The sequence below is a fragment of the Penicillium expansum genome, assembly GCF_000769745.1.
Source record: "Penicillium expansum strain MD-8 chromosome Unknown contig313, whole genome shotgun sequence".
NCBI lineage: Eukaryota > Fungi > Ascomycota > Eurotiomycetes > Eurotiales > Aspergillaceae > Penicillium > Penicillium expansum.
This window is the reverse complement of record NW_015971264.1, coordinates 564,475-579,151: the sequence shown is the minus strand read 5'-3', so window position 1 is coordinate 579,151 and position 14,677 is coordinate 564,475. Positions and strand designations below refer to the sequence as shown.

The 14,677-nt window shown below is 48.4% G+C and overlaps 4 protein-coding genes across 4 annotated transcripts; 1 reads left to right on the top strand and 3 right to left on the bottom strand.

The window, feature by feature from the left end:
* Nucleotides 1-3,747: 3,747 nt before the first annotated feature.
* On the bottom strand, nt 3,748-5,003 carry PEX2_093850 (putative mitochondrial DNA replication protein (Yhm2); the record flags this gene model as incomplete). The annotated part of the gene is made up of 4 exons (XM_016746655.1): nt 3,748-3,802; nt 3,928-4,600; nt 4,740-4,836; nt 4,887-5,003. The coding sequence occupies 4 exons, from the start codon at nt 5,001-5,003 to the stop codon at nt 3,748-3,750; spliced, it is 942 nt and encodes a 313-aa protein (XP_016600371.1).
* Nucleotides 5,004-5,845: 842 nt separating this feature from the next.
* cit1 (citrate (Si)-synthase CIT1) lies at nt 5,846-7,507 on the bottom strand (the record flags this gene model as incomplete). Its single annotated transcript, XM_016746654.1, has 5 exons — nt 5,846-6,952; nt 7,007-7,054; nt 7,119-7,203; nt 7,268-7,332; nt 7,400-7,507. 5 exons carry the CDS (start codon nt 7,505-7,507, stop codon nt 5,846-5,848), a joined length of 1,413 nt encoding a protein of 470 aa, XP_016600370.1.
* A 1,977-nt stretch (nt 7,508-9,484) lies between these two features.
* PEX2_093830 (Nrd1 complex RNA-binding subunit) lies at nt 9,485-12,006 on the top strand (the record flags this gene model as incomplete). The annotated part of the gene is made up of 5 exons (XM_016746653.1): nt 9,485-9,562; nt 9,641-9,886; nt 10,068-10,164; nt 10,216-11,399; nt 11,494-12,006. The coding sequence occupies 5 exons, from the start codon at nt 9,485-9,487 to the stop codon at nt 12,004-12,006; spliced, it is 2,118 nt and encodes a 705-aa protein (XP_016600369.1).
* Nucleotides 12,007-12,480: 474 nt separating this feature from the next.
* On the bottom strand, nt 12,481-13,952 carry PEX2_093820 (O-acetylhomoserine aminocarboxypropyltransferase/cysteine synthase family protein; the record flags this gene model as incomplete). The annotated part of the gene is made up of 4 exons (XM_016746652.1): nt 12,481-12,679; nt 12,734-13,302; nt 13,361-13,859; nt 13,909-13,952. 4 exons carry the CDS (start codon nt 13,950-13,952, stop codon nt 12,481-12,483), a joined length of 1,311 nt encoding a protein of 436 aa, XP_016600368.1.
* Nucleotides 13,953-14,677: the final 725 nt, after the last annotated feature.

The window sequence follows — 14,677 nt, the reverse complement described above, 5'->3', positions numbered from 1 at the left end:
CATCTAGAGAAGCAACCAGGCGATGGGGGAATTTGATATCATTTGTCCAGGAATCAGGGAAAATAACCGACACATCCTCTCCAACCAGAAAAACAAACACATCGCCAAGTCTAAACTGGAAACGAGGTTCGCAGCCAAAGCAAAAAAGAAATCATTACCTGTCGAAGCTTGAACCAAACCCGGCGCATTATAAGGGTATAGATAAAGTTCAGAACTGGGGCCTCTGTGATAAAGATTGTGGTTGGTGCGGACATTGCATGGATGGCCATGATATTTGAAATTTCAAAGAAAGGCTATAAACACACTGCCCCATCGCATACATTAATACTATTTTCATTTCTGTTTTGCTGCCAACTTTGCTGGTATTACTGAAATTTCACGGGGGTTAGCTAGGGATAGTATGACTTAATCTAATACAGCCTTACGTTGGACCTCGAAGTGTGGCAATGAAAGCGAAACCCCTATTCATAGAGACTTAGCACGCAATCTAGAATAGAAAGATAGTATCCAATATTTGACTCCAGTACATCACCATAGAGGTGAGAGATATCCTTACTGGCTAGATTTTGAAATCCTGACTTGGTAATACCCGTAACGATTCTATCTAGATTTCGAGAAACTTCAATACTACGAGGGATACATTCCCGGGAAGATAGAGCCTGTCACAGGAGTAGAAAATCAGCCCAGGTGAATCCGTGGGCTCCATTGTCGGCCTTGTTGGTATGGAAAAGCTATAATGACCCTCTGATCGGAATCCGCCTAGTCGGGTTCGCGTCGCTTTATAGTCCATCCTAGCGGGGCTATGAAGTAATACCTAGGCAATGAATGGGTATATTAGTAACCTCATTTTAATGGGTAGTAGGCAGTCCTATCAATATAGAGGCAATATGCCCTTACGTGCTTACGGGGGACGTGGTAGCATCCTTAACGGATGACTTTGAGGTCATCAGCGAGGACTCGCATGGTGATAGACAACAAGCCCGTCGCAGGATGTGAATGTTAAGGGAGAGTAGGTATCCCTACAGGATTCTGTAGCGACGAGGCAATATGGATTTTGAGGAGATTGTAATACTATGATATTGTTTCGTATGGCGTATGTATGTATCTAGAAGATGACGACCAAATGCGTATCATCCAGCCCTGCCCCTAGGTGGTTCTATATTACAACGTTGCGATATAGGCGACATATATATAATATCATTCAAGAATTAGAATTTGCCACGATCTGAGTCTCTTTCAACTACCATGTCGATGATCTATCCAAGACTCTTCCCCCAATGGGGTGACATAATGAGCTTTAATTATAACCGTAATTCGCAAGGTAACCGAGCAATTATAGATACAGACTGTTTTGTCAAGTTTGAATTGCTATCCTAACTTTTGCCACAAGTATTTGTCTTACCCTAATTGCGCCTATTTTGGCGAAGAGTCCGGAGAGGCCTAGAACGAGAGTATTTTATGAATTGCACAGTACCTTGGTCCATATTGTAGGTCTATCTAAACCCGTGCCTATGGCAGCACAGCGAGAATCTAATTTACTTTCTATTCATGTAGCCATATTTTCATGATCTCTCCATCCAATTGGTAAGATGGCCGAGTTGGTCTAAGGCGCCAGGTTAAGGTATACCTTGACTCAACAACTAGCAATAGTTTCCTGGTCTCGCAAGAGGCGTGGGTTCAAATCCCACTCTTATCATATCTTTTTTGTTTTTTGGGCTATATCACTTTTTGGTGCAGTTGGTGAAGTTTTGTGGTCTGGTGGGGTGTGGTGGGTTGGTTCGGCAAAAGAAAATTCTTACATTTTTGTGCGTTGTATATACGTCGGCAAGTGCCTCATTTTAACGTATGGTCTTATAACTAGCTAGTATAGATATCACGAGAAAAATTCACTTATATTCCGACTGAGATAGTATATTAATTTAACCATGGAGAGGCAGCATCGTCTGAAACATTGAATTCAAAGCTTAAAAGTCCTAGTGCACTTTATTAATTCCAGCATGTGTCTAGTCCAGCAGAAAGACACGCAATTCAGAGCTTGATGTAAAGAGGAAAGTAATAGAAACTGCGTTATATACTGTGGCTGTCAGGGCAAGACTTTTAGAACATACAATCCCTTGAATATTCTCAATGCAATGCTGTTTGACTCAAAGTCCCCTGCACGGCTTATACTGGAGATAGCTAAGGTTTAAAGAGTGTGAGAGGCCAACCATATATTAGTGCAGATCTACGGACAGGCCAGTGGCAAGGGAGAGAGTCTTGGACATCTGAGCAAGAACCTTATACTTCATGCATACAGGCTAGATAGAATAAAAAGGCATTCCGACATCTATAGCGCCATGTTAGTATTTTCTTCATGGCCGCTCTCGTATAGATGGGTTGCAAGACCAGACTATTGTCTATAGTATGATTGATAACTTCTCATTGGCACCATATAAGGCGGCGAAAAAAGAGGTTATTCGTTTGTTTTACAGGATCTACTTACCTCATAGGATTTTGACAGCTTCTTAGGGGAGGCTGCCTATTTGATAATATAAAAGGGTGTTTGATCTGAAAGTATAGGATCGGTCCAAGTTTCATTTATGGCTATATGCAATTGAGAATGAATTTCCATAGACTTAAGATCTACAAAAACGCACTAGCCACTTCCACACCACCGCAGTAAAATGGGGACCCAATTAAGCCAACAAAAGCTTGACATTGAGGTGGAATAAGCCAAAAAAAAGTTATGATAAGAGTGGGATTTGAACCCACGCCTCTTGCGAGACCAGGAAACTATTGCTAGTTGTTGAGTCAAGGTATACCTTAACCTGGCGCCTTAGACCAACTCGGCCATCTTACCAATTGGATGAAGTGCTGAGGAAAATATGGTTACATATGAATGTAAACAGAAATAGCCCTAGATCAACATAGACTTTATACTATCACAGGTATACCTACTCTTTCGGAAATACATGTGCAATGATCTCGGCCGACAAGGGATTATTCCGACAGTTTAGCCATGGGATACTATCCCAATCTATATTGTACTTTGTACACAGAGTAGCCGACGGATAGACGGCATTCCATCCATGCGTGAATGCATGTTCTAATTTCCATAAGCCGAGGTCAAAACCCGTGGGCATTTGGCCCGCTACACCCGCTACACCGAGCAGATGCTACTTACTGCAAGTCTCATGCAGGAGTGACATGGATCAATTATCTAGCGCAAACTCTGAAAATGATCCAAGGGAGGTTATGATAGGCATTGGATTATTTTTTCTCTTTGTTTGAATTGATATCCACGGTCCTCAGGCTGAAGAGTTGGAATGGCCGATTCGCGCACCGAATATCGGATGATGTTTTGTCTGGGGTTTGATAGAATCACTAAACGGGGGATCGTCGGCTGGAATTAAACGTTCGGAAAATTAAATTCATGTTTAGTTTTCAGGTATTCTTGATTGGTTACTGTTCATGTACGTCGTTGTAAATCGGAATTGTGGTTCCGGTGTTCAATTAGGCATCTAAGCATCTATGTGTCTTGGCTTGACGCATAAGATAACATATGGAGCGAGATGGATACATTCCAAGAAAGTGAACGAGACAAATTCAGGTAAAAGCTTGCTGAAGCCGCAAATGTATTCAATGGGTATCGGGTCTGTCCACAGGTCCAGACTAATTATGAAGTTATATGAGCAGATGCATCTAGACTAAAAACAAAACTTCCATTCCGAAAACCACTGCACGGCAGAAGGGTATCTCAAACCTTCTCTAGTGCTTCGCGGTGACACTGTCGCCGGTCAGTTTTTCGACTGCTTCTTTGGCCCTATTCGGTAGAAAGGAGATCTGGTTAGCCCGAGGTTTCACATGGAAGGGGAAAAGGTGGAGCGCAATGACGACAAAATAACGGGAAAAATCTGGAGAATGAGGGGGGTTAAGTGGAACACTTACATGTCACCAAGAGCAACCATGCAGACGGTCTGCCAGATGCCCAGACCGATACGGGGAGCGACACCACGGTAGAGGCCACGGATGCCGTTGCTGTCGTAGATGTACTTGAAAGTCTTGCCGACGGTCAAGTTCTTGGGGCGGTTAGGGTCAGGAGTCTTGCTCTGCATCTCGACACGGATAACCTCAATCGGCTGGTTCCAGGCGGAGAGACCACCACCCAGACTGGAAGCCAAGATCTTTTCCCAGGCGGACAGCTTAGCGCCTTCCTCCTTGTTGGCAGCCTTACGGATAGCCGACTCAGCGAGACGGGAAAGACCGAAGCGGGAACCCCAGTTGGTAGTCTGGCGAATGGCGACGGCATTGACACCACGGTTGATACCGCGGATGCCCTCCTTGCGATAGATATCCATGAAGGTCGCGAAGGTGCCGGGAGGCTTAACTCCGGTGGCGGCCATCTTGTGCTTGGTAATCTCAACCGTCTTCATGCAGGTACAGAAACCCATAGTAGCGTAGGCCTGAGCGACACCGCCAGCCATACCACCACTGATACCGGAGACAAAGTCATTGGCACCGAAGGAGCGGGCATAGTATTCGGCCTCGGAGGCGACGAAGAGGAGAACCGCACCCTTGGTGGATGCCTCAATCCAGGCCCACGGAATGAGTCCCTGGTAGTCTAAACATCCGATCTCGCAATTAGTTTTTGAGTCCTTCATATCTGGCGGGTCCGACCCCCACGCGCTAGGCAGGTCGGGGGGAGAAATTGGAAGCGGGTATTGAATAGATTTAGAAGCGGGTATTGAATGGACACTTACAACCGAAAATGCCGCCACGGCCCCAAATCCGACCCATAGCGCCCGCGAAGCTATCGCCCCGGTTTGCGGCCATGGTCGTCTTGATCACCTCCAGCGGCTTTGGGATGGTTAGTTGTATTACTGAATGATGATTGAGGTATGCCGTACCTGTCCCAATGATGTGACTTCAAACAAGTTCAATCCTGCGCCCAGCAACAAGTTGCTGAACTTGACGGGCTTCTTCTCGAGCGCAGGGGCCGAAGCCGCGGACGTAGTTGTAGACATTCTAGGATGATAGATGCGCTGAAAGGGGCCCTGACCAAGGGATATAGGGGGCTTCGTGCGTTTAAGAAGACTAAAAAAGTCGGGAAAGAGAAATCGGAAGTATGAAAGTATGAATGGAAGAAAGAGGAGAGATGAGGAAGGGGTATCTTATAGGGATCGGGGAAATCCAATAAGCTGGGGGGACAAGTCGTAGGTACAGCCGATCTCCAGAGTTCCCACTTATACTATTGGGTACTCGGTACCTCCCATACCGGAAAACCCACTGCGCATTTCGGAGTTCCCAAAGTGATTCGGAGTTTTGTTTGTTTATTTTTACATTTTTATATATCTATTTCAATATTAATATAGAATTCTATACAACATACATTATAATATATGTTATGTATGTTATATATTATATACTCCGTCCTGTACTTTCATATTCTCTGTTGACATGTGGAGACGTTGAGTGTCCCAACAATATCCGCATGTGATCGATTCAACACAGGTAGTTGTCAGACCGTGTGATATCTTACGCTGTACCTTTGAGTCCTGGGACTACTTTTGGATTTTTTGAACGCTGACTACGGAGTACATATGTTGTATGCATACAATTACGGAGTAACTCCTTTCTGCAAGGTACTTTGTTTGACCAAAAATAGAATGGAAATCATAAATGATTTTGACATGGAAGTTCTGTTACAAGGCCCGCTCGAACCGATCAAGTCCCTATCATACAACATGAAAATAACCAAAGACTCTCTCGGTCAAACAAAGGAGATAATACAAATGTCTAACTCGGGTTTTCAACGGGCCCCAAGGATGATATTAAAAAAAAAAAGAGATGGGGAAAATTCATGCGCTTAAAGCTTAGCACCAACCAACTTGGCGTAGGCCTCAGTGCTGAAAGACTTGGGGCGCTCAATGGGCATACCGAGAGCACGGTCGATGATCAGCTGGGGGAGGACACCAATGGCACGGGACACACCGAACAGGACGGTGTAGTAGTTAGCCTCGGTCAAACCGTAGTACTGGAGGAGGACTCCAGAGTGGGCATCGACGTTGGGGTAGGGGTTCTTGGTCTTGCCGTGCTCGGTCAGAACACCGGGGGCGATCTTGTAGACCTGGCTGACCAGCTTGAACAGAGGGTCATCGGGCAGCTTGCGGAGAGCAAACTCGCGCTGGGAGACGTAACGGGGGTCAGTCTTGCGCAGAACGGCGTGGCCGTAACCGGGGACGACCTGGCCGCTGTTAAGGGTGGCCCAGAGGTAGTCCTTGATGGACTGGTCACTGATGTCGCTGCCGACGGACTCCTTCATCTTGGTGATCCAGTTCAGGACCTCCTGGTTAGCGAGACCGTGAAGGGGACCGGCAAGACCCTGGAGACCAGCGGACAGAGAGAGCATGGGGGAGCTCAGAGCACTACCAACCAAGTGGGTGGTGTGGGCGCTGACGTTACCACCCTCGTGGTCGGAGTGGATGGTCAGGTACAGACGCATCAGCTCAACAAAGTCCTTGTTGCCGCCGAAGCCAAGCTGGTTGGCCAAGTTGAAGGAGTAATCCTTGTCCTTCTGGACAGGGGCGACCTTGCCATCTTTGAAGACGTTGCGGTAGATGCGGGAAGCAATGGTGGGCAGCTTAGCGATGAGGTCCATGGAGTCCTCGAAGGTGTAGGTCCAGTACTCCTTCTTGTTGACACCCTTGGCGTAGGCCTTGGCGAAGGCAGACTCGTGCTCGAGAGCGGTCACGGCCAGAGAGAACTGGGCCATGGGGTGGAGGGTGTTGGGGCAACGATCGATAAGCTCCTCAACGAACTTGGGAACATCGGAGCGGGCAGCCCACTCAGCAGACAGGTTGCGGACCTGCTGCTCGGAGGGGATCTCGCCGGTCAACAGAAGCCAGAAGAGACCCTCAGGCAGGGGCTCCTCACCACCGGGAGCCTTGGGCAGGAGCTTCTGGCACTCGGGGATCTAGAAATAACAGTTAGCAAGCAGGAACCGATACCCGACTCGATAAAGACCTACAGTGTAGCCACGGAAACGGATACCCTCCTCAGAGTCGAGGACGGAGCCCTAATAACCAAAAAACAAGGTTAGCGTCATCATTTGCCAGGGGCGGTGGGATTTCTCATCTTACCTCCCAAACGAGGGACTTGATACCACGGGCACCACCGTAGGCCTGGTCGAGGGTAACCTCACCAATGACCTTGCTGCCGTGCTCCCTGAAACGATTGAATACCATGATCAGCTGTTGTTTGATTTTGAACACAAGGGCGCATCACATACTTGCGGAGCTTCTTGACCTTCTCGATCTCGGCGGGCAGGTTGTCGGCGAAGGTGTCCTTGAGCGACTAGACAATGAAACTAGGTTAGCATTCTATTGAATCTGAGTTAAAATCTGAAGACGGAGCATCATACCTTAACCTTGGAAGAGTAGCAGCGCACGCCATTGAAGGCGGCGGACTGCACCGGCTTCACGATGGAAGACCGGAGAGCGGTAGTACCGATTCTGAGGGAAGAAGCCATATCGAATCAGACAGGATATGTGGGATGGGTAATATGGAGGAATGGAGAAGTGGTCACAAAGCCTGGGGGAGAAGAAGAAAGAAAGGAAAGAATTCGGGGAGGAGCTCTTTTGCGCCTGGAATTTTCTCGGTTTTTTTCCCATTTGGCCGTATTACAGCCGGTACAGTCGGTACGGTCGGTACGGTAACTACTTTCGGGACGCCGTGGAAGCTCAGTCACAGCTCAGTCACCTTCAGCTCCCGAGGTCTTCAAAACCGTAATACTGTACGGAGTAATTTTTCCCCAACGGTACGGAAGAGCACGGGCTCGGGCTGCCGGCAGATCAACTGCGATGTTCACTACGTAGCAGATTGCGAAATACGGAGATTGAATCGGGGGATATGTGTTCTTTTCTACTTGTATACTATAGTAACGCTACATACATCCTATGTAGATTTAAGAGATTATTGTATTTATATAAGAAGATCAGTATAACTCAGAGAAAATGTAACAATTTATTAATTTCAATATACCTAGGTACCTAGGTAACTCCAGACTACTCCGTAGGTACGTAATCAAATCCTCCCACACTATTGCCCCGGTTCCCATGTTTCTAAATTTCACAGTACAATACAGTTCACAATCGTATCCCTGAGCGGCAGGCAATGACGTCGGAAAGTCGCCATTTTCTTCCGTGCCGCCATCCGTCCGATATGGCAAACCCTCGGTTGGAGCTTATCAGATGGAAATTGGTACATGTGTATACATGCCAATGCATCCGATGCTATCATGACCTCTAGAACATTGTAGATCGCAAATTCCAGGGGTATCGTTGTACAACATCTATAGACATGTAGGTAGATGTTGTACAATGGCCTTTCTGAAATGGGTCACCGAGGTCGGGAGCTAAGGGCGGCATCCAGGGGCAGAAATGTATTGGTAGAAAGGGATGAGATGTCCACGGGTCCCTCGGCTCATCAGCTGCAATCAGATGTAATAATGTACTTTGTAAGATGTTATTCTTTATTATTGTTTGAGAAGTCTTTCACTGGAATCAAACAAATCTCAATTCCCATTGTTTAGCTCTTTTTCCCACTTCAATAGAGATCTAAGCCGTATAACCGCCAACCAAATAATATGTATGATACAGAAAGAAAGAAAGACAATGAAAACACATGTACGGAGTAGGACCTACAACATAGTTCAAGGTCAACATTTGAAAACTTAATGTTTATTAACACGAGCCTTGCGGTTTTTAGGGTTTAACTACAGTCACCTCGGCCTCCCTTTTAGCCGCCTTGTCAAGTCTTCAACTTCAGATATCAGATCCAATGCCTCCGGTTACGGACTACAGCCAAAGACGCAAATTGCAATCAGCACGTGATTCATCCTTGAGAGGACTAGCGCCAGTCGCAGACTCTGCTGTCCCCTTTGATGATCCTTCCATTAATCTTCATCTTCATCTTCATCCCCCCATCTCAGCATTCTTCTTCCCTTCGATTTTATCAGTTTCTTGACCTCAGTTCATCCGCTGGCTGCGCTGAACTTCACTGGATCCTTTTGGACTCCGTAAACCCTGATCTGGTTTTTCTCTGGGATCTCACTGCAAAAAAAAGACGCTCTAGGCTGTACATCTCTCGTACTCCCCGTACTCTCGTACTCGGCGCCAGGCAGCCCTTCCTGGACACAATATCGCTAGGCTGTATTCCAGCTGTAGGCGGCTATTCTCTGGTCGACAGTGAATGCGCTCGTGGAGTCTGTAGTGAAGAATCGCCAGGGACTCGATTAAACATATCTTCTTTTCATACCGAGAGATTGTCCGTCGCGTCACAAAGCGCAGTAGCCGGGACCTCTCGATTGCTTCCTCCCATCTGCATAAAGCCTTGACGAGACCTCTTTTCATTCCTTCTTTTGCGTCTCCCCTTACACGTGGACTTCACGGTAGTATTTCCCGCCATGTCTTCCGCAGTAGCTGAACTGGAGAATCTTCTCCAATCCATGCTGGCTCTCAAGCCGCCTGGCGTATCCGGCTCAAAGATTGGTGGCATCACAAATTTGTGCAATGCCAACGTGCAGGTACGCTTGTCCCCTTTGGTCGATTGATTCATCTCATTGGTCCCGGCGTGATTGATGATATGCTAACCCTGCACACAGAACGAATCAGTTCTCATTCAGAAAATTTACACTCACTTCAAGAAGGCCCCGGGCTCCCACAAGCTGGGTGTGCTCTATGTGGTAGACTCAGTAACTCGGCAATGGGTAGAGGCCGCGCGCAAGGCCGGTCAGGTTCCTGGCGGCGATGCGCCTGATGGAACCTTCGCTGCTGGTGTCAAGCGTGTCACTGATCTCCTCCCCATCCTGATGACAGATATCATCAATAACGCTCCCCATGACCAAAAGGTACGCAATAGGACAACACACCTGTATCATGATAAACCTCATACCTCCACCATCGCAGCCTTGGCAATTGCCAAGCCTTGCATATTGTATCCTTGCCCCGATGTACTTCAATCCGAAGATCACGCTGCCTTGACCAGACTGTTTGGAACATGTAACTCACATATACTCTGTCACAATTTAGGACAAGATCAAGAAGCTGGTTGACATTTGGGAACGTGGTGTGACTTTCCCGACCCCGATGCTCATTTCATTCAAGGAGAAATTGAATGCTGCTCAAAGTAAGCCCTCAAGGATGGCAATATATGCCGCCGATACTCACATTTCACTAGACGTCGAATCGAACACCCCCGAAGGATCCCCTGCGCCGAACGCCAACCCGATCGGAATCCCGCAACAGCCGGCAGCACCTGATACCTCGAGCATCCTGAAAGCTTTGGCCGATATGGCCAAGCAGAACACTACCGCGCCTGCTGCTCCTTCGTCCCTTGCGCCGGCCAACCCTATGGGTGCTTTCAACTCGGCATCTGTGACCCCTGCCAATGATCCGAGCTCGCACATGGCTGCTGCTATGAGTGCACTCGGCGCCGGTGGACCTGTCGCGCCTCCCTTCGCAGGTATGCCCGGCATGGGTCAGAACCCTGCTCTCCAGCCGCAGAGTCAGAGTGGAACTCCGATCTCGATGCCCGCCGCGAACCCGTTGACCGCAATGCTTCCTCAGGCTGCGCAGCCTGCCGCACCCGATTCGAACGCCATGGCACAACAGCTCCAACTTCTTCAGATGCTCGCTGCTCAGGGTATCCCTCAGGACCAGTGGGGAACTGCTTTGCAGCTCTTCAGTATGACCAACAATGGTGGCATGGGCGGTATGCCGGGCATGCCTGGTATGCCTGCGATGCCTGGTGGACCAATGGCTGGGTTCAACCCGATGCAAGGACAGAATGTTGGTGGATGGGGTCACTCGGACGCCCAGAATAAGGATGATCGTGGCCGTGAATACCCTCGCTCGCCGCCCACTGGATATCGTCGTCGTTCTCGCTCTCCTGGCTGGGATAGACGCCGTACTGCTTCGCCTCCTCGCCGTCGTGACAGCCCTGTTTATGGAGAATATGGTGAATCACCTGGTCGTCGTGGAGACCCGCGTGATGTACGCGGTCGCCGTGGTAATGAGTATCGCCAACGTAGCCCTCCTGGTGGTCGTGGTGGTAGACGTCGCTCGCCTTCGCCTGCTCGTAACAAGGATCCTAACTTGCCTCCCCCTGGACCCAAGTTCATTGAATGGGACTATTCGATTGGTCAGGGTATGATCAAAGTCTTGAGCCGAACTCTTTTCGTTGGTGGTGTCACCTCCTCTGAGGCTCACCTGCGTCAGCTCTTTGGTCAGTTTGGCATTGTTCAAACTTGCATTGTCAACGTGGACAAGCGCCACGCTTTTATTAAGATGGTTAGCCGCACCGATGCCATGCAGGCACGTGATGGAATGGAGTCTTACCGTACCGGCGAGATGCAACTCAGGGTAAGTCTTTTTCTTCGTTTTTTTTTTTTCTGGTTATCCCCTCGTGGGTGATTGGACCTTATCTTGGATCTTATCACTAACCTTATCAATATAGACTCGTTGGGGTGTTGGCTTTGGTCCCCGTGACTGCAGCGACTACCAAACTGGAGTTAGCATAATTCCAATTGAGCGTTTGACGGAGGCTGATCGCAAGTGGATGCTTTCTGCGGAGTATGGTGGAACTGGTGGACGTCCTATTGAATCTGGAATGATTGTTGAGGAGCCCGACATTGAAATCGGCGCAGGTGTCTCCTCCAAGGCTATCAGCCGTCGCATCGCCACTGACACTGGCGGCAAGCGTGGCCCAATTTCCACTCGCACCAACCCTAACCCCCAGGATACTCGTTTCGGCGGTCGTCGTCCTGAGCGTGATGGATACGGTGGTGGTCCCCAGATGGGTGGTGGAGAACTTGACATGCCTAACATGAACAACCAGGGAGCTGCACCTGCAGTTCCTTCCTATGGTTTCAACTTTGCCAGCATGCCCATGCTACCTCCCGGATTCATGATGGGTGGTCAGCCCGGTATGCCCGGTGCTCAGCCTCCTTCCGGTGGTCAGGGTAACTGATTTTTCTTTCCTCATTGATGCGTGCATATGGTCCGAATAGGCTGCGCGCACCGCGCATGGCAAAGGCGTTGGGGGATTGGACTTTTTTTTCTTGAGGCATTATCTCGAGGCATATCATTCGGCGGGGGGAGGTTTTCGTTATTTCTGCACTTCTCTTACTTTTTTAATTCCCACGGCTGTGCATGAGGTCTTCACCAATGGTGATTGAATATGGTGGACACATTCGGATGAAACAAACTTTATGAGAGAAATCAAATAACTCATTAACATAACCTAATGGTTTCCCTTGTGACTGTAAAGGTTTTTCGGCTCAGCTTTGTCTACGGACGTGTAGTAGTATGTATCTTGTGAAATTGTAAAATTGTTCATTGATATCGTGTCGAGGTCATCACTAAGTTTAACTACTATGTTGCTATGTAGCGTTCTAGTATTTTCCATCTTTATGCACAGGTCCATCCACATGTGTCAGAGTCTTCAAGCAGTACGATCCGGCAGAGCCTTTGATGCCTGGAACGACTGCTCAAAGTCAGCAATTATATCGCCAATGTACTCTGTACCAACCGAGATGCGGATCGCATCCTCCTTAACACCGGAGTCACGACGCTCCTGCTCCGTGAGCTGCTCGTGGGTGGTGGACCAAGGGTGGATGGCCAGAGTCTTGGAATCGCCGACACTGCAGTGTATCAGTAGAATGCCTCGAAGGGGAGCGAATGGGAATGAATCATACTTGGCAAGGTTCGAGATCAACTTGAAGTTATCAACAACCTGAGAACCAGCGGCAGCGCCACCCTTGATGCCCACAGACAACACACCCCCAAAGCCACGGGGTAGGTACTTCTTTGCGAGATCGTGACTAGGGTGATCCTCCAGACCGGGGTATGACACCCAGCTCACATTCTCGTTTGTCTGCAACCATTTAGCCAGGGCGGTAGCGTTAGTTGCATGTCGCTCGCATCGCAAACTCAGAGTCTCCAGACCGAGGATCAACTGCTGGGCAGCGAAGGGGTTCAGGGCAGAACCAATGTCACGCAGGATCTCCACGCGCACTCGGATAGCAAAAGCAAGCGAGCCGAAGGTCTCCCAGAACTTCAACCCGTGGTAACCCTCGGATGGCTCGACAAATTGGGGGAACCGGGCAGCATTCTTGCCCCAGTCAAACTTTCCACTGTCAACCACGACTCCGCCGATGGTGGTACCATGGCCACCGATCCACTTTGTAGCGCTGTGCACGACAATATCGGCACCGTGGTCAATTGGGCGAACGAAGTAGCCACCTGCGCCGAAGGTGTTATCGACCTAGAAGTAAGATTCGTAAGCTTTACATCCTTGCGCAATTTCCAAGCAAATAACATACCACAACTGGGACACCCTTCTCGTGTGCAACCTTGGCAATGGCCTCAAAGTCCGGAACATTGTAGCGGGGGTTACCAATAGACTCGATATAAACAGCCTTGGTACGATCATCAATAGCCGCGGCGATATCCTCGGGCTTGTCACCCTGGATAAACTTGGTAGTAATTCCCATGCGCGGGAGCATAACCTTGAACTGGTTGTAGGTGCCGCCGTATAGGTTGCTCGTGGAGACGATGTTGTCTCCGGCATGGGCGAGGGCCGAGATGGCCATGAATTGAGCTGCCTGGCCAGAGGAGGCTGCAACGGCAGCAACACCACCTTCCAGAGCTGCAATTCGCTTCTCGAAGACGTCGACTGTAGGGTTCATGATTCGGCTGTAGATGTTGCCGAACTCCTTGAGGCCGAAGAGCCTCGCGCCGTGGGCTGAGTCATTGAAGACATAAGAGCTAGTTGCATAAATTGGGACAGCGCGTGAGTTCGTGGCTGAATCAGGTTCGTGACTTGAGCTTTGTGTTAGATTTTTCTTTCATTGGGGAATTGGACACTTACCCAGCATGAAGCTGTAGAGTGTCAAAGTGGAGATTCTCAGACATGGTTTAAAAAATGCGGGGAAGTTATCTGAATTTAGGATAGAATGTCAGACAGTCGGATACTTGAGATTGAATCGAAGAAAACAAAGAAGCTCAAGTAGAAAAGGGAAGAGGGACGAGGGACGATCTAAGATGGCGGGGTGCAGATGGCGTGATTTGAGGTTTATACTCCACCGTTCACCGTTCTGCAATGATACATTTACAACGTAGGTATACCTAGGAGTATATAGGAGTCTATATATATATATATGAATTATCCTCAAATTTATAGCCAATATAATCATTTCCCTCTGACTGAACTTCATATCTGATTGCATTCCCCCTATGTTTGGTTTTTTCCTTTTAATATTTGGTCTCAAATGGAACCTACTTCTGTTTCTATTGCTCCACGATATTAGTCTTGACTTTCAGTTCTCGTGACTAGACCCTCATTCACCTCTTATGCATTAAAATCCGAACATATGAGACTCTTCCGCTTGTAGAGTAGTATAGAAACACAAATAGCAAAAAGAAAAACAACCCAAAAAACCAAAAATACATAAAATAGTAAGGATTCGCTGGTAGTCACCTACCCAACTACTAACTTACCGGCGTATGGCTAAAACACAGACAGTAGGGCGGTAGGTGCCGTCCAGGTGAGAATAAGGCGAGTGCCGCTTTAGCGTCGCGCGACTCAGGTGATTAGGGTGAGTGCGTAATAGACAGGGTGAGCTAGGGTGAGAATCATA